General features: G+C 35.4%; 2 protein-coding genes across 2 annotated transcripts; both read left to right on the top strand.

Moving 5' to 3' along the window:
- Positions 1-4,073: 4,073 nt before the first annotated feature.
- Positions 4,074-4,379, top strand: LOC125587282. Its single transcript, XM_048757514.1, has one exon. It carries the CDS (start codon positions 4,074-4,076, stop codon positions 4,377-4,379), a length of 306 nt encoding a protein of 101 aa, XP_048613471.1.
- A 2,205-nt stretch (positions 4,380-6,584) lies between these two features.
- On the top strand, positions 6,585-7,604 carry LOC106448476. Its single transcript, XM_048757513.1, has 3 exons — positions 6,585-7,051; positions 7,142-7,362; positions 7,477-7,604. The coding sequence occupies exons 1-3, from the start codon at positions 6,585-6,587 to the stop codon at positions 7,602-7,604; spliced, it is 816 nt and encodes a 271-aa protein (XP_048613470.1).
- The last annotated feature ends 11,497 nt before the right edge of the window (positions 7,605-19,101 follow it).

Below are 19,101 nucleotides of genomic sequence, written 5' to 3'. Positions count from 1 at the left end.
CTAAGTTGATTAGTTCTCATCTTGTTTAAAACTTGAAACCGACCGGCTTGTTCATATTGAAACCCTAATTGTATTTATCTCATTGAATATGATCGTTAGGTTGATAGTAACTAAACCCCTTGATCCATTGCTTGATTGTTTTATTGAGGTTTCACGATCACTTAGAATCGTTCTTGCTAAAGATGAATAACTGATTGCATTAAGATCATATAGAAACCGATTGCTATGATTGTTCATACTCTTGGCCGTGTGGTTTGTCTTACATTATGCATGTTCGGATTGTTTGGCCGTGCGGCTTGTTAGCATATCATGCATGCATAATCGTATGAACTAAATGCATCATATCCGTTTGGTCGTGTGACCAATTTGCATTATATATCTGATTGTCTTGTATGCATTATAAGAACATTATAAATCCTAAGAATGAAATATATGATTTTAAATGTCGAAAATCAACAACTTGGATTTTGATGCCCTAAATCTCTCTGGAGATAATTACTTGCAATGGACACTTGATGCTAAGATCATCCTAAAATCCAAGAGACTCGGTGAATGTATCACCGAGGGCAATAATGCAAGTGAAAAAGATAGATATGGAGCTATATTAATTATACGCCATCATCTTATTGAGAGTCTTAAAGATCAGTATTTGACTATTAGGAATCCTCTAGACCTTTGGACAAAGCTGAAAACGAGATATGATCACCAGAGAACGATGTTATTACCAAAGGCTATGTATGATTGGAGGAATCTCAGAATCCAGGACTTCAAGTCCGTGGACGAGTATAACTCGGTCCTGTTTAAGATAGTTTCTAAATTGAAACTGTGTGGTGAAGATATAACGGATAAGGATATGGTCGTGGAAAATGGCATGGACGTGGTGGTCGAGGCCGAAACTCGTTTGGTCGAACTCATATGGCCGTGGCCAAGGAAACTCTTATGGAGGCCGTGGTCATGGCCGAGGTCGTGGTACATCATTTAAACCACAAAACTTGACCAAATCCGTGTGCCATAGATGTGGTATGGATAATCATTGGGCTAAGACATGTAGGACTCCCAAACATCTCGTTGACCTCTACCAAGAGAGTTTGAAAGGGAAGAATCTTGAAGCTCATATGACTTATCAATATGGTGAAGATGATTTCAATCATGAACAAGACGATCTCATGGAGTATGAAACGTCTGATTGTTTAAAAGAATGAAGTTGAATTCTATGTTTTTATGTTCTTTACTTTGTGTTTTCTATGTTTTGATTGCTTTGAACTTATTTTATTAATGAATGAAAGTTTTTGATATAAAAGTCTCTAAAGTCTCATACAGGGCTACGGCCAGGCTAATATCATGTTGCCTAAGGGTATGCATCTAGAGATATCTGATGCATTGTATTCACCCAGCTCTAAGAGAAGCCTATTGAGCTTTAAAGACATTCGAATGAATGGCTTTCATATTGAGACTAAGGTCAAAGGAAACAAAAAGTTCTTTCAGATCATAGAGATCGGCCAAGGGTATAAGAAAGTCCTAGAGTTTATACATGCGCTCTCTACTGGCCTTTTACTATGCTAAGATCGGAATGATAGAGACCAATGCTGGTGAGTTCACGTCCCAAGCGTTTAATGATTACTGTATGTCCATGGGGGTAAGTGTGGAACACTCTGTGGCACATGTACATACACAGAACGGCTTGGCCGAATCATTCATAAAACAAATTCAGCTAATATCTAGACCATTTCTTATGAGGTCTAAGCTTCCGGCCACAGCTTGGGGACACGCGGTCGAACTGATTCGTATAAGACTGTCTAGTGAACATAGATATTCCCCATTACAATTGCTTACGGGTCATGAGCCAGACATATCCCATCTTAAGACATTTGGTTGTGCCGTCTATGTGCCAATTGCACCACCACAGAGAACAAAGATGAGACCTCAAAGGAGGATGGGGATATATGTTGGATATGATTCTCCCACGATTATAAAATACCTTGAGCCAACTACGGGTGATTTATTTAAGGCCAGGTATGCGGATTGTCACTTTGATGAATCCGAACATCCAACATTAGGGGGAGATAGCAGTAAACTGGTAAAAAAAAGTACATGGAATCAAACATTCTTATCTTGGCAAGATCCTCGGACTCAAGAGTGTGATTTAGAAGTCCAAACGATTATACATTTACAAAAGCTAGCTAATTAATTGCCAGATTCCTTTGTTGACCCGAAAAGAGTGACTAAGTCATATATACCAGCTGCTAATGCACCAATAAGAATTGATGTTCAAGAGGGACACAATCAAGTTGCTACAGAGTCTAGACAATGTTTGAAACGTGGTAGACCAATAGGTTCCAAAGATAAGAACCCTCGAAAAACTAAGAACGGTGCAGAGAATAAAACTGAGGTTGTTAAAACCCTAGACGCGACCGCGGCCGTTCCTAAATCCCAGGACTTAGCCGCGGCCGATCCCAAAATGCTAATAGCGATCGCGGCCGATCATGAATGCTTAGATGCGGCCGGCCCTGATGTATCTAATACTGATTCTTGGGACACCAAGATTCAAGGTACTGAAGGTTCTGATAATAATGAGATCTCAATAAACTATGTCTTGTCTGAGATACAATGGAACATAAAGAATGTCGACATTGATGATATATTTGCATACAAGGTAGCACTTGAACTTATGGATTTAAACGAGGATGATGAACCCACGTCTATTTATGAGTGCACTCAACGATCAGATTGGATCAAATGGAAAGAAGCTATAAACGTGGAGTTAAACTCTTTAAAGAAGAGAGATGTCTTTGGACCAATAGTCCGGACACCATATGATGTTAAACCAGTCGGCTATAAGTGGGTCTTTGTGAGAAAGAGAAACAAACATGGTAATGTCCTTAGATATAAAGCATGACTTGTTGCACAAGGATTCTCACAAAGACCAGGAATAGATTATGAGGAGACATACTCCCATGTGGTGGATGCTACTACTTTTAGATTCCTGATAAGTCTGGCTATAAGAGAAAACTTAGACTTGCGGTTAATGGATGTAGTAACTGCTACTTAGACTTACGGTTAATGGATGTAGTAACTGCATACTTATATGGTCCACTGGATAATGAGATTTATATGAAAGTACATGCGGGTATAGAATTGAAAAACAAATCGAGTACTCGAGAACAACATTGTATAAAGTTGAATAAGTCACTTTATGGATTGAAACAATCAGGTCGAATGTGGTACAATAGGCTAAGTGAGTACCTAGAGAGAGAATGATACAAGAATGATCCGATCAGCCCTTGTATATTTATAAAGACATTCGGCCAGTGCTTTGTGATTATAGCATTGTATGTTGATGATTTGAATATCCTAGGAACCTCTGGAGAAATCTCCGAAACAGTTGAATATCTTAAGAAAGAATTTGAGATGAAAGATCTTGGAAAAACAAAGTTTTGTTTGGGATTACAGCTTGAGTACATTAAAGATGGAAAAACAAAGTTTTGTTTGGGATTACAGCTTGAGTACATTAAAGATGGAATCCTTGTGCATCAAATGCCATATACAGAAAAAGTACTCAAGAGATTTAATATGACCGAGTCTCACTCATTGTCTAGCCCCATGGCCGTGAGGTCTCTCGGCCTGGACACTGATCCATTCCGTCCTAAGATGGACGATGAAGATGTCCTTGGTCCCGAAGTGCCATATCTCAGTGCCATGGGAGCTTTGATGTATCTGGCTAGTCACACACGACCAGATATATGTTTTGTCGTGAATCTATTGTCTAGATTTAGCTCTTGTCCAACCCAAAGGCACTGGAATGAGATTAAACATGTTCTTTGTTACCTGCAAGGAACGAAAGACTTGGGTCTATTTTATACTAACCAAAACAAAGAAGGTTTAGTTGGTTTTGCTGATGCAGGTTACTTTCAGATACACACCATGCTCGATCACAGACAGGCTATGTGTTCACACATGGTGGAACGGCGATATAATGGCGTTCAATGAAGCAGACGATCGCGGCCACATCTTCAAACCATTCGGAGATCTTGGCAATACATGAGGCCAGCCGCGAGTGTGTTTGGTTGAGGTCCATGACCCAACACGTTCGAGTTGATTGTGGGATGTCTGAAGGCAAGGACGCACCAACCGTGATGTATGAAGACAATGCAGCTTGCATTGCTCAGCTTAAAGATGGCTACATAAAAGGGGACCGGACGAAGCACATACTACCTAAGTTCTTCTTCACGCACGAGCTACAGAAAGCCGGCGAGGTCCAAGTGGTCCAAGTGCGTTCCAGTGACAACTCAGCTGACATGTTCACCAAATCACTTCCAACTTGCACGTTCAGGAAGCTCACACATCAGATTGGGATGCGTAGACTGAAAGACCTTCAATGATGTTCAGAACAGGGAGAGTAATACGTGTTGTACTCTTTTTCCTTCACCATGATTTTGTCCCACTGGGTTTTCCTGGTAAGGTTTTAATGAGGCAACATCCAAAACGTATTACAAACTCTTTATGGTTATGACATCCAAGGGGGAGTGTTATAAATCATATTGTGGATGTTCATAACCGGTCCACACCGTTAGAGAGAGAGAGAGACGGCTAGAGAGAGAGTCGGCCACCTTTGGTTTTCCTTTTTCTTCTTAGATTATGATTTGTACTCTTTCCGTTATTCTATGACGGTGTAATTCCCTATATATAAAGGGCTCCTTATGTTTAAGAATAATAAGAATAACACAGTTTCTATTCTATAGTTTAGCAACACATATATATATTTGTAGTCTGTATATTATCTTCATCCACGGATCTAGTTGTCTCAGATAATATCTGGTTGATGGTTTGCATGTCCAATATGGCAATACCTACTTGGAGAGTATTAGTATTATATATAATACAACTTGGATGTGTTATATATTTTAGTTGAGGAAATTATTTTTTGCAGAGACACAAAATTTTAAATATAAATATGTAATATATTTTTTTTTTTTTTTACTTCGATCATTTGGGGCATTGGTCTCATTTTAGCATATGCAGCCTTTTATCTCCATATTGTCCAATATTGTGGGAATAGATATCTACGTGATTAAATACAATTGCATCACTATAAACTCTAACTTCTGTTAAGAATTTACTCAACGGATGGACTAACGATATCCATAAATTGTTTATGCGTATAAAATACTCACTTATATTAATATTAATGCATTATGTTATAAATCAATTGATGGATGTCCATAACCGGCCCGGTCCATAAACCGGCCCATCCGCAGGAGAGAGAGATGAGAGAGAGTCGGCCATGTATAAGAGAAAGGCGGCCAAGAGACTTTCCATTCTTCATGTTTCCTTTTCCTTTTATGATTATGATTTCTTTTCTTTGTAATCTTTCCATTATTATGTATTGGTAGTTTTCCTAATCCTAGTGGATTTAGGTTTTGGATAATTTCCTTTTTACTTATCTTGTAATCCTTATATAAAAGAACCCCCATTGATCATTAATAATACACAGAAATATTCAGTCTTTAACCTTTCAATTACAACACGTTATCAGCACGATTGTTCTCTGCAATCTAAGCTAAAAACCTAACACTCAAAAATCCCTAACTCAGCCGGCGACCACCCTAAACCCTAAGGCGTTTCCTGTCCGTCTCAGACCTCGACGATCAGCTCAACTCCTTGGCGTTCCTTGCTCGTGTCCTGACGTCCTCAGCCAGCTCGTGTTCGTGATCAACCAGCTCGCACCAGACGACAATCAGTTTAAGCTCGCAGACGAGTGCAGCCGGCAAACGTTCCCAGACGATCAGCGATCAGACAGCATCCGTCTTGCATCTGAGGTCCATCGGTTCTCCCTAGGTGGTCAGGCTCAACCCTACAAAGACTAAGGTATACCATTAATCTGAGAACGTTATGATCAAACCCTAAAACCCTAAAACCCTAATCCATTATTATGGAATTCTATGATCTTGATCAAACCGTAAAATCGGTATAACCTAAAAACAACAATCTCATAACTAGCAATTGAATCTATTCCAACTAGAACATGTTTGATTGTTTATTTGTTTCTAATCTGAAGTTATGAAACCCTAATATTGGAATCGAAACCCTAAACCCTAGAAACTTGAATTCGATTTTAATGGTTCTTGTTTTGATTGTTTGATTGATGATCTGAGGTTATAGGATTGATAGATTGATTGTATAATCTGAATCTTGAATTTGAATCCTAAAGGCCTTGAAACCTTGATCAAATATTGCTAAAATCAACTCCTAGCATTGTTTAAATCAAAACCCTAATTTCATAAATAAGAAATCGAATTGGCTAAAGTTGTTTGCATAAGTTATGAAACTGAATTTGAATTGCATTCGTCTTGTTTCTAAATATCGACCAGCATATAGATTTTACAAACTTGAATTGTTTGCATCACAAAATTGTATGGTCGTGTGGCCTGATCTATTTGTTACTATGTTTGATCTGCACCATGGTCGATTAGATTGATTGGAACATGATTGTAATAAGACTTGATTGTGGCCGATTTTATTTGATTGACTTGCGGCCACATGATCACATTGTGAAACCCTAAATTTCGAATGACAATGTGATTCAGATGTCGAAAATCTCAAACCTAGACTATGCTGCCCTTAATCTCTCCGGAGACAACTATTTGCAATGGGCACTTGACACAAAGATAAACTTGAGGTCAAAGGAACTAGGTGATACTATCATCAAGGGTAACAATGAGACTGATAAGAATCGGTACAGGGCTATAAGTATTATACGCCACCATCTCATTGAGGGTCTAAAAGATCAGTACCTCACCATGGAGAATCCACTAGACCTTTGGACCGCTTTACAGCGTAGATATGATCACCAGAAAATGGTGCTATTACCAAAGGCTAGACATGAGTGGAAGAATCTCAGATTCATGGACTATAAGTCTGTGGATGAATACAATTCAGTATTGTTTAAGATAGTCTCAATGATGAGATTATGTGGTGAGGAAGTAACCGAGAAAGAGTTGCTTGATAAAACATTTTCCACGTTCCATTCGACGAACGTGTTGCTGCAACAGCAGTATAGAGAGAGAGGCTTCGCCTCATACACTGATCTGATCTCGTGCCTACTCCTGGCCGAGGCTAATAATGAACTCCTGATGAAAAACAGTGAGATGAGACCCATCAGAACATCAGCATTACCAGAAGCCAATGAGGCTGAAAAGAAAGATCCCAAAGAATGCAACCACGTCCATGATAATAAGAAGTCACACGGCAAAAGCCGTAGTAGATTCAAGGGACGTGGCCGTGACAGCTATGGCCGGCAAGGAAACCACAATAACCGTGGTCGTGGTTCTAGCCGTGGCCGAGGCAATTATGGCCGTGGTCGAGGTGGCATATCCAAACCGTCTTACTCGACCAAATCAGCTTGTCACAGATGCGGGATGGAAAACCATTGGGTAAAGAATTGTAGAACCCCTAAACATCTATGTGAGATCTATCAAGAGAGCCTTAAGAACAAGAACCCGGAAGCCCATATGGTTCATGATACCGGGTATGATGCTGATGATGATTTCGACCTTGAAAGGGACGACCTCTTGGATTTTGAGACTTCTGATTGTCTCAAAGACTAAAATCGACATCTTGTCTTATTATTTTATGAATTGCTTTGATTTCATTGCTATTATATCTTGCCTGAGTTTGTTTGATAATGTGAATGATTTTATTGATACAAAGAATTGTTTGAAGGGATTATAGTACGAGTATAGTAGCCTAGTAAGAAACTATGGCCAAGGCATTGCCTTAAAAGGCATTATATACACCCAATAATATGTGACCCATTGTGTTATGATAATATGGTTTCTAAATAGAAACAATGGGCAAACAAAAGGAAACAAGTTCCTTCAGATTTAAGAAAGAAAGAAAATGCCTAAGACCATTTTAAGAAAGTGGTCAAGACTATACCTATGTAATCTACTGATCAAAACTATGCTACAGATCAGTATGATAAGAGGCAAGAGCTGTGGTGATCATACTAATATATCCCACGAAATTATACACTTTATGGCAAGACTGGATTAGCCATCCTAGTCTAAACTTGATGCAAAGATTGATATTGAAAAGGCACACAGAGTTATCCCATAAGATCTCACGTTGTGTAAGATATACACAAGGGAAACTCATGAGGCTTTATTGTCCTAAGCATCACGAAATTATAGTATGTTCATGAGGAGGAGAGAGGATAAACCCATGATCAATACTACAAGTTCGTGTACTACTATGGTCTAAGACCATGTTTTAAACGGCCAAACCATAAAGGCCATTACTCGGCCGAAGAGACCATGTTATAAATGGCTCGGCCGTAAAGGCCATAACTGGCCTTCGGCCGCAAAGGCCATAACCGGCCGGAAAGACCATTACCTACAAAGGTTCGGCCATGTAAGCCATTATCTATAAGGATAAGACTATAAAGTCTATAAGCTTGGGGAAATTATGAATTTACATGAATAGAATGATAATATGCATCAGGCCATATAAGTGAGCATAGATATTCCCATCTCACATTGAATACGGGTCATAAAACCAGACATACACCATCTTAAGAGATTTTGAACACCACAGATATATGTGTGCCGTCTAAGATGGAACCTCAGAAAAGGATTGGGAATATATGTTAGATAAGAGTATGACTTTCTCCACGAATTCTAAAGTGACCTTGAGCCAAATCATGGGTGATCAAATAGGGGCCAGGTACATGGATTGCATGATCAATGAATCCATCTATCCAACATCATAAGGAGAAAGCTATAAGCTGGTAAAGAGCAAAGAAAGAATGAATGATATCAACCATCATGGTCTTGGAAAGATCCTCGGATTAGAATTGTAGACGTCCAAAGTAAAGAAAGATTATAAAAGGCTAGCTAATCGAGATGCCAGACACTGACCCGAATAGAAAAGAATGACTAAGTCATAAACCAGCTTAGCACCAAACAAAATCTGATGTCCTTGAAAGAGACACAGTCAAGTTGCTATAGAGTCTATACAAGATAGACCAAGTGTTCCATAAGATAAGGAACCTTGGAAAGAAAATGGTGCATAGAATCCGAGGTTATAAGAGAAACCATACCAGACATTGAGAAAAGGCTGCGCAGCTACACATGTAAGGTACCAAACCATGTGGCTTGGGACGCCAAGCTGCTAGGAAATAAAGGTTCTGGATAAAAAGATCTCGAATATATTAGATCATGTCTGGAACATAATGGAACCACATGAAAGTGTCGACACACACACATAAAGATATATTTGTATAAAGATACATAAGAGAATAGCTCTTGAACATAAAGATATAAACGAGGATCAAGAACCCACGAAAGAGTACTCATAAATATCATAAAAGAATAGAGATTAAAGATAAACGTGGGTTTTATACAATCTAAGGAGATGGGCGGACCATATACATAAACGCCATCTGATAAAACAGTGAATAGATGAGTCTAGTGAGATAAAGAAACCGTGAGAAAAGACACATGATCACGAGGCCTAAAGATGATTCATGTTTTCCTAATAACATCATTCGATCATAGCTTGTTACACAAGGATACTCACAGAGACTATGGAATAGATTATAAGGAGATAAACTCCTATGTGGTGGATGCTGCTACATATTCGAATTTGACAATGGTCTGGTCATAAGAAAAGAAAATAGATTGACATATAATGATGTAGTAAGCAGCATATGGATCACTGGATGAAAGAACAGCATTGTTCCTAAGCTGTTCATGGACTGGAACAAAAGCAGCTGCATATATTATGAAAGGGAGTTCTATAAGAACGATCAAATTCAGTCCATATGAGGATTTATAAAGAAATTCGAAATCCTAGTTTTTATACTAAACCTAAAGAGAGGTTAGTAGATTGATATAGATTATCTATTAATCTGTAACCCTAGCATGGACCGACTAGATCGTAGTACGGGCTAGTAGAGAAGAAAGAACTGCCTAAAGGAAAGTGATCTAAATTGCCTCGGTTTGTTATCTCATATAACATGTCTTCGAATTGACCAAACCGACATCAGATCCATTGATTAGGATCTGGCATAGCAAAATAGTTTGCTACTGCTGTTACTCCCACGAGACATTGTCGTGAGGATGAAGGGAGACGTTTTATACATCCTTCTCGATCAGATACCAAAGTGTTTGTAGTCCATCAGCTCGTGTAATCGAGATCCATGACCTAATAGATGTATAATCAAACTCGTATAGCCAGTGTGTGATATGATCCACAGCAACAGAGGTCACGGGACTCCATCAAGAGATGGATAAAGGACTGCAATGTCCGAGATATATATATATATGGCATCACCGAATGCAAAAGAGAGATCGATGACCATGTGTATGGGTCCATGAGTATATTCTGGCCGATGAGCCATAATTTGATAAAATTGTAAAAGCTCCTTGCAGCAATGATCAATGATCACATCATGATCTTGGACACTCATGGAACGAGTTGTGGACATGTATAGACAATGTCTATAATTCAAAACATGGATCGATCAGTATGGTCGATGGTAGTGAGAAGAAGAAACTCATACCATCCGTACTTTATCATCATCACAGATCATAATAACTAAAGGGAGTATCCGTGAACTTATGAAGTTGAAGTCTATGAATCAACATGGATCAATTAAATTAAGAGTATGATGATAATAGAAAAATCAATGGACAAAGGCATTGGTACACGTCCGAGTGGTACACATCCGTGTAGTAAGACACCGGATCATAGTTTCATAACCTGAGATCATTAATTCATAGTATCATGCTCGGAATATTGTCCATGAGTATGCTTAGTTTGTCCGACCAAAGCATAAGAACATTCGATAGTAGACGATCACGTCTAGACCATGGACACGTTTTGCAATAGATCCATGCATACATGATTTGCAAAAGATTCGAGGATAATGTGGTTCACATTGATCAGCTCATCTATTTCAATAAGACACACGATGTCAAAGGACATGAGAAAGGACCTAAGAGGTCGAAGTGGTCTAATCACGGTACATAAATAAAACTGGTCGATTCCCCACCTGCATGTTCAGGACAGTTCACGCATCTGATGCGTAGATTAAAGAACTTCCACTGAGGTTCACATCAGGGGGAGTAGTGCGTGTTGTACTCTTTTTCCTTCATCATGGTTTTGTCCCACTGGGTTTTCCTGATAAGGTTTTAAAGAGGCAACATGAAGTGTATTACAATCCCTGAATGGTTATGGCATCCAAGGGGAAGTGTTATAAATCAATTGATGGATGTCCATAACCGGTCCGGTCCATAAACCGGCCCATCCGCAGGAGAGAGAGAGAGAGGAGAGAGAGTAGGACATGTATGAGAGAGAGGCGGCCAAGAGACTTTCCATTCTTCATGTTTCCTTTTTCTTTTATGATTAGGATTTTTTTTTTTGTAATCTTTTCATTATTATGTATCGGTAGTTTTTCTAATCCTAGTGGATTTAGGTTTTGGATAATTTATTTTTTACTTATCTTGTAATCCTTATATAAAGGAACCTCCATTGATCATTAATAATACACAGAAATATTCAGTCTTTAACCTTCCAATTACAACACATTAGAAATATTTTAGAAATATTTATTGTTTTTAAACTATAAATCTTATATTTGATTACGAGAGTATGTATGGATCATGATTAATTTTTAAACCATGTTTGCGCATGCGTATTAGCTCTCACTTTCCATATTATTTTCTAATCGTGAATATTGTTTCTGTAATTGGTGATACAATAATATTTGACACCATAACCTTTTATGGTGAATTTAAAATTTACACAGGTGCTTTCAACCAGTTAGCATACAAACATAGAATTGCAGTCCCAGAGAACCAGATCTGCTAGATATGAACAAAAACACCAAGAAAAAAAGGTCAGAGAACAGTAATGAAGTACCTCATGCAAAGAAGAGAAAGCAAGGTATAGTTTTATGGTTCAACTACGCGATGTGAGGCTTGATTTAAAATGAAAACCTTTAATCAATTAAATTGGAATATTGTCAATTTTGTACCTTCCAGTGGAACGCGTAAACGATGAAGCAAATGTGGTTGCTTTGCAAGACATAACAAAATGCACAAGGAGATGCTTCAAAAGATGCAAGAATGCAGAGGCGGCTGATATTTTACATGTGTTTAACATATTACACAAAAAAAATCCTAGTTGAATATTAAAACTGTGCATTTAAATATTATTAAATTATTTAAAGCTTTAAAAAAAATATAATACTAATAATAACTACTTATGTATAATTTTTTGATTCTATGAATTGTTTACTCGTTATAGAAAAATAATAGACAAAAAACTTATTTCTCACTTTAAACGCGTTAATTGATCATTTATGGAAAAATACACTATAATAATTATGGCTAAAAGAGAATGTATGTCGTTTATTTTTTATTATTTCGTAATTGTGTTATTTAATTGTTACAAGATAAAATAAAAAGGTAAAATTTTGACATTCTTAAAGTTATGGGTTATAAAATAATTTAATAAAAAATTGAGAAAAAAATATTTAGGTTATTCATTTTAAGAGTAAAAATAAAAGGAACCATCATAGCAAAATTTTCCACTATATTTAAAGTACTCAATTTTATAGTAAAAGGTAAAAGTAACCATTGAAAATGATTTTAGAGCTTTAATTACTGCCTTGAACATGGCATCCAGGTTCGTCTCACCCTCTCTTAGTCTACATGTTTCTTCGTAGATATGCATGATTTATTCTTGACTTGATCAAAATCATTCATTTGATTCATCAGATTTGAGATTTTTCGTATTGCATAGGAAAATCAAAGCTTTACATGTCATTTTTACGAGACTTCATATTAAAACTGATTCAATGCAATGTTCCATTAAAGGATACCCTATTATGGGGGTGCATGAGTAAAGTGATTACCGATAGAAATTATGTCTCCGAAATGTATATTCACTTGTTTAATAAATAAAATAATAATTGACAGCATATACCACGATATAGGTATACTATTAGACAAAATAATGTAATAAAAATAACATGAATTGTAAAAATCATATAACAATTTTATTAAATTTATATGTGATATGTTTGTAACACTATCAATATAATATTAATAGTCATAAAAAGTTATCATCTATATACTAAATTGCAAGTCGCCCGACCAACCAAATTCTGCCGCATCACTTAGCATTAGAAAATTAGAAAAATCAATTAAAACAAGATAATGATCAAAACAAAACATATATCAACGATGTTTTGAAACAGCTAACCACCCATTATCTTCCTTTGTCCACGATCATTTATTTCTTATGTTCCCATATCTTTAAAATTTTGACAGACAAGTCATAAACGACAACAAAACTACCATCGTTTAAAAGGAATAGGAAAGGTTTATACTCTTTCTTCTTCAATATCGATACTTTAACTTAAACTTAGAGTCGTATGAATATCCTGAGCCAGTGTCGAGTTTCAGTTTCTGAGTAAACGGACCTCATCAACCCAAATTCTCCAAGTTACGCTATCTTACTCTTATGTACAGTTTCGTTGGAAGCACCAAACGAACCTGTTTTGGGTTAAGAAAGAAGGTTCGAGAAAAGTGGTTATGGAAAATCCGAGCTATTGGAGATTTGACCATTGCAAAGAGCTTTCAGGGTAGAAAAAAAAAGAAAAAACAAGGAAGGAAGGAAGCAAACGTAAACAAGGTCCAATAAGAGGAACTGATTTTCATAAAAGGTAAAAGCAATTCTATTAATTTGATTAATCTATTAATTCACAACTTTAAAGTTCTACGGCCAATACTTTGATATCCAGTGAGATAATTTGATTTATGTAAGGTGATAGGAACCTAAAGTGTTGAAAAGATGCAAAATCGCTGCCATGAAAAAGTTGATCATATTCTAAAAGTTGATCATATTCTAAGAGAAAAATGAAATGGACGTACGTTTGAAGTTTTAGTGATGCAGTATGTGTCAATGTTATTTTATGTCATACTATATTTTAAAGGTATAGTATAATACACTAAGTAATAAATTTCACATGTTCTCAAACTAAAGAGTTTGATTCATAACATAATTATTTTCCATTGTTACATACTGATATTATTAAGATCAATGCATTTTCAAAAAAAATCTAATTTTATGTCTGCGGTTAATAAAATGAAAATATGTGTTATTGTTTGTTCATGTATATCCATCTCCCTCTAATAATCAATTTGTGTAATTTTAGTAATATAGAACTGAAATTTAGTCTTGCGCAATCAAATACTACTTATACATAAAAGTGTATTATACTTGTATTCTGACAACTTCTAATAATTACAATGGTATCACATGTTTTTGTTGTATATTACTACATTTTGTATGTTTAATCTAAGGGAGATGTATTGATGTATTCAATATAAAATTTGAGGTGATTTGATTTTTAATGAGGTTTTAGATGATTTCACTGAATCGCAGAGATTAAAATGATTTTTGTTAAACCACCCTAAAATATCACTTAAAACCATGAGATTTGAGTTTTAAAATTTTTAACTAAGGAACTCCACCCAAACACTTTAAAATCACTTGAAAACTTTAAAACTCCACAACTTAAAATATTTTCAATAACACTATATTTGAGAGTAGTTTATAAAATGTCAATTTCAATAACACTGGATTTTAAATGAGATTTTAAAATTCATGTTTGAATAACAGTGGATTTGTTATTTTATTGCAAATCACTTAAAACTCCCAATTGAATACACCCCTTAAGTGTATTTGTATCATTTAGATATGTGGTATGATATATTTTTGAAACATTTTTTACAGGATAATGCCAACTTTTAATTCTAACACACTTTCTTGGCTATAAAAATTATTTTTATGATATGAGTAACAATAACACGTATTAGTTCATAAATGTTACATGATAAATATTGTTTGTGTAAATCTTAATATATTAGCTTTGTCCATATGAGTAATAATGTGATAGTTTATTAATTGCGTAAAGAAATAATCATTTTTAATATAATAGATTACTCTATCCATTATTGACAAGTCTTTCTTACAATCAGATCTGAAAAAACTTGTGTTTAGTTGATCAATTCCTCAATTTAAAAGTTCAAATAAACGACACAATATAATATTTTAATATATAATGGAAATTTGTTTTTATAGGGACATTGTTTGTCTATGGAGTGAAAGCGTAATAATTGACATGGGTCTTCGTGTTGAGTTAGACCTTTTATATCTATATAGATTCACTTCAAATTCTTTGTATTATAACTCTCTCTGGTATTCTCTACACTAGATAATATGATACACAAACACATGCAAATAAGGTGGTCTTTTGAGTTCATTTCCGCACCCATTCTCTAGATTTTTTGAGGTGGTCAAACAATCAAGCCTTAGGGTTTGACTGGTTTTCCCATCACTACTGGCAAACGTTATGTTCGTCGGTGGTAGCGGTTTTCTTTCCATTTTACAACAATCACACAAAACGAAGTAAACCGCTTTGCACCATTCCAGACCTATCAAAATCAAAAGATGCTTCTTTTTTTTTTTTTTTTTTTTTTTTGTCATCAATTTTACAGACTCATATTGACTCTGTGAACCAAACTGGGAGATCTTGATCCATGTGAACTACAAAAGACGTTTCCTTCCTAGCACTGCGGGCTAAGCTATCCGCCTTCTTGTTCTGCGTTCTTGGTACATAGATAATCTCTACTCGGAAAAAACTCTCTTTCAGGCTGTTTATATCTTCCAAATAACTTGCAAATGCTGGCCATTCTTCTGGTTCTGAAACCATCTTCACCAATTGAGAACAATCCGTTGCAAACGTAACATGAAATTGTCGTAAGTTTTTCATACATTCCATTGCCCATAATAAAGCTTCCATCTCCGCATGAAGAGGAGTAAGAGAAGCCCGAACATTCCTTGCACCCATCAAACCCGCAAATCCTTCTAGAGTACTGTACCATCCTTGACCTGAAAAAATCTCATTCTCTTTCCAGGAACCATCCGTAAAACACCATCTTCCTGGAATTGCCGGAAGAATCATAGCCTCTACCTGTGGAATCCTCTTGTGGTCAGTCAGTATTTGTGCCTCAGCCCAGAGTTTTGATTCTGTTTCTGCCAGTTTAAGGGTATCCAACGGATCCACATCCAGATTACTAAAGACTTTATTATTTCTTCCTTTCCATATATACCATAGTATCCATGCAAACTGATGATCTTCCATCTGTGGAACAATTCTCCAAAAGAGATGATCCATGTTCACAAAGAGAGAACTTGTTGGAAACATAGCTGGACTTGTTGGAATCTTTGAAAGAGCCCATGTCTGAAGTGCAGGAGGACATTCGAAGAATACATGGTTGATCGATTCCTCCTCAGCTCCACATCTTGCACAAACGATATCTCCGGGTATCCCTCGCTTATGCAGATTCTTCTTGACTGCTATACACCCTGTCACCAATTGCCATAGAAAATGCTTAATCTTTGGTTGGCACCGTATTTTCCAACAATATGCCTTCAAAATATCCACTGTGGGTCCAAACACTAATGGTGATCTTTCCTTATCTGGGTATATCCTTTCAATTTGATATCCAGATTTAACCGTGTATTTTCCATTATTTGTGAAATACCATCCATCTTTGTCTGCCATTCGAGTTCTACTCAATGGTATACTTTCTATTAATTTCACATCCTGTGGGTCCACCAAAGCCCGAAGCGCCGGCGAATTCCATCTTCGCAAATGAGGATCAATAAGAGAATCCACTGTAAGGTCTGGGTAAAGATTGTGTTGATTTAAGAATTCAAAAGATGCTTCAAGATAGCATTCGCGGTTGCAAAAAAATAAAAAAATAATTTTTCATAAAAAACTGTGTAAATATTTATTTAAATTTAAATTAATATAATAAAAATAATATATATATATATATATATATATATATATATATATATTATATTTTAATTAATATTATAAGAATTTAAAACAAAAATATTTGCATTGACTTTTTAGACATTAATATATATATATATATGTATACATAAAAAAATTATAAAAATAATGCTACAATTATATAAATATAGTTTTTATATCAATTCTAATAATATGATTTTTAGTATTTATATAAGTACTAGGGGGTTTTCCGTGCTACGCCCGGATTTTTTCTTATAATATTAGTTTAATTTAATTTGTATAAAAAATATGATAAATAATTTTACCAAAAAATATGATATATACTGGAACTGGTTATAGAATTATATAAATAAATAAAAAAATATAAAACTATTATTTGTTGTGTTTTATTGGAATTTTATATAGGAGATTAGTAAGACTAAGAAAAAATTAACTAATTTATTATTTTAGATATATATTCTTTATCTTGGTTATTTATTTTATGTAAGACAACTGTAAAAATTATAACTAATACTGTATAAAGTTTTTTCGGTTTTACAATTATTAAGTTTTCATTTTTATACTTGTCTTTAAAAGTACGGAAAATAGGCCTATTAACCATACAAAAAACATAATTTCACTAAATATCCAAAATCTCATCATTTCTATACTTTCTTTTCTTATCTCTCTTCCTTCTCTCTAAATATTTTATTTCTATTTTGTTTTGGTTATTTGGCAAATAAACCCAAACTAAAGTACCAACCTACTTGTTACCAACCTACTTGTAAACGGGTTTTTTTTTGTTTTTTTTCTTCAGTTTATTGCTTTAGTCAAAATTTTAATTTATCATTTATTGTTTGCTATTTAATTTATGTTTTTGTTTAGTTTGTTTTGTGATGGAAATAAATTTTGCTTCATGATTTGAAATATTTTTAGTTGTAAAGGTATAGAAGGTTTTCTTTCTTACAGTTGATTTAATATTAATTTTGCAGTTTCTTCTTTTAATAATTTAAGTAATTAAATTTTACTATGGAAATATTGTAAATATTAATACTATTATTTGATGTTCGAGCTTTTTTGTTTGTTTCAAGGCCTAGTCTACATGCTCAAACATGGTCATGAGTTTCATGACCTCGTGAAAACAGGTATGAGTAAGGACTTCAAACACAAAATTTATAAATGGTAGATATATAAAAAAATTATCACCGTCCACGGTCTAAAATTAGGTTACTATTTGTTTAGCTTTTGTTTGTAAGACATTTTTTTTTCTGAAGAACACTTAACTTAAATCTAATTACACGCATTGCATAGATGTTTTGTGTGTTTATGACTATAATTTATGAAACAAAAACGGTTTAAGAATTTCATAATTCTAATTGCTACGGTTTGATCCTGCCCTACAATCTGAGTAGAAAACCAACGAATTACATTATTATTGTTCTCACACTTGCCTCACTTCTTTTTTGTTCCACGACCTTTGTCTATGATGCTTTGATAGACGTACAAACTCAATATTCAACTTTTACCAAAAAAAACTCAATATTCAACCCCCCCTGCTTGATGAAGCGTTTGACCACCAGCTTTAACCCTTCCAGAGTGATTCTCTCGCCAAATTTGTTGAGCCTCATAATGGGAATAATAGCAAGCTCCGGAAAAGACATATGGAAGCTCCATTGAGCAAAGTGGCCAGCAAGGTGCTCAATCACAGAAAAGATACACTGTTCTTGGAAATTCTGAGACTTCAGCCAATTCTTAGGCAGCTTTATGGTTGAGACAGCTCCAAGCTGCTTTACTTGCTTTTCGCTGTCATTTATGGATTTATATTCCAGTATATCCAATACCAGTGAAGCTAACAGAATGAATATACCACTTGCACGTGAGAGATTGAACCATCGAATACATTTAATTCTTAGGAGCATGTACCGTGGTCCACTCAACAGTGTAGCAATTCCATTTATAACCTGAATTATAGTATGAGACTGGAGATCACAATCCTGAACGATAAAACTAACAAAGAGTTCAAGATCAATAGCTTATGCAACTCTAATTATAGTATAAAGCTGATGTATCTTCTCAGCAGCTTCCTTATTCTCAAAAGACACGTTGACGGCTATTGTTGCCTCAAGGTTTGAATTAACAGATTTTTGAAGCTGGTTAACTGCGTTGTCACCAACTGCACTCTATATAAAAGAAAGAGAAGCATTTTTTTCAACAACACAAAGAAA

The sequence above is a fragment of the Brassica napus genome, chromosome C5 (assembly GCF_020379485.1).
Source record: "Brassica napus cultivar Da-Ae chromosome C5, Da-Ae, whole genome shotgun sequence".
Taxonomy (NCBI): Eukaryota; Viridiplantae; Streptophyta; class Magnoliopsida; order Brassicales; family Brassicaceae; genus Brassica; species Brassica napus.
This window is presented reverse-complemented; position numbering and strand designations above follow the sequence as displayed.

Bases quoted from the DNA above. Each gene is read 5' to 3' on its own strand.
- LOC125587282 (XM_048757514.1), top strand. From the start codon at position 4,074: ATGACCCAACACGTTCGAGTTGATTGTGGGATGTCTGAAGGCAAGGAC.
- LOC106448476 (XM_048757513.1), top strand. From the start codon at position 6,585: ATGTCGAAAATCTCAAACCTAGACTATGCTGCCCTTAATCTCTCCGGA. The intron at 7,052-7,141 runs GTATAGAGAGAG...GATGAAAAACAG, and splicing joins AACGTGTTGCTGCAACAGCA to TGAGATGAGACCCATCAGAA. The intron at 7,363-7,476 runs GTGGCATATCCA...AGATCTATCAAG, and splicing joins CAATTATGGCCGTGGTCGAG to AGAGCCTTAAGAACAAGAAC.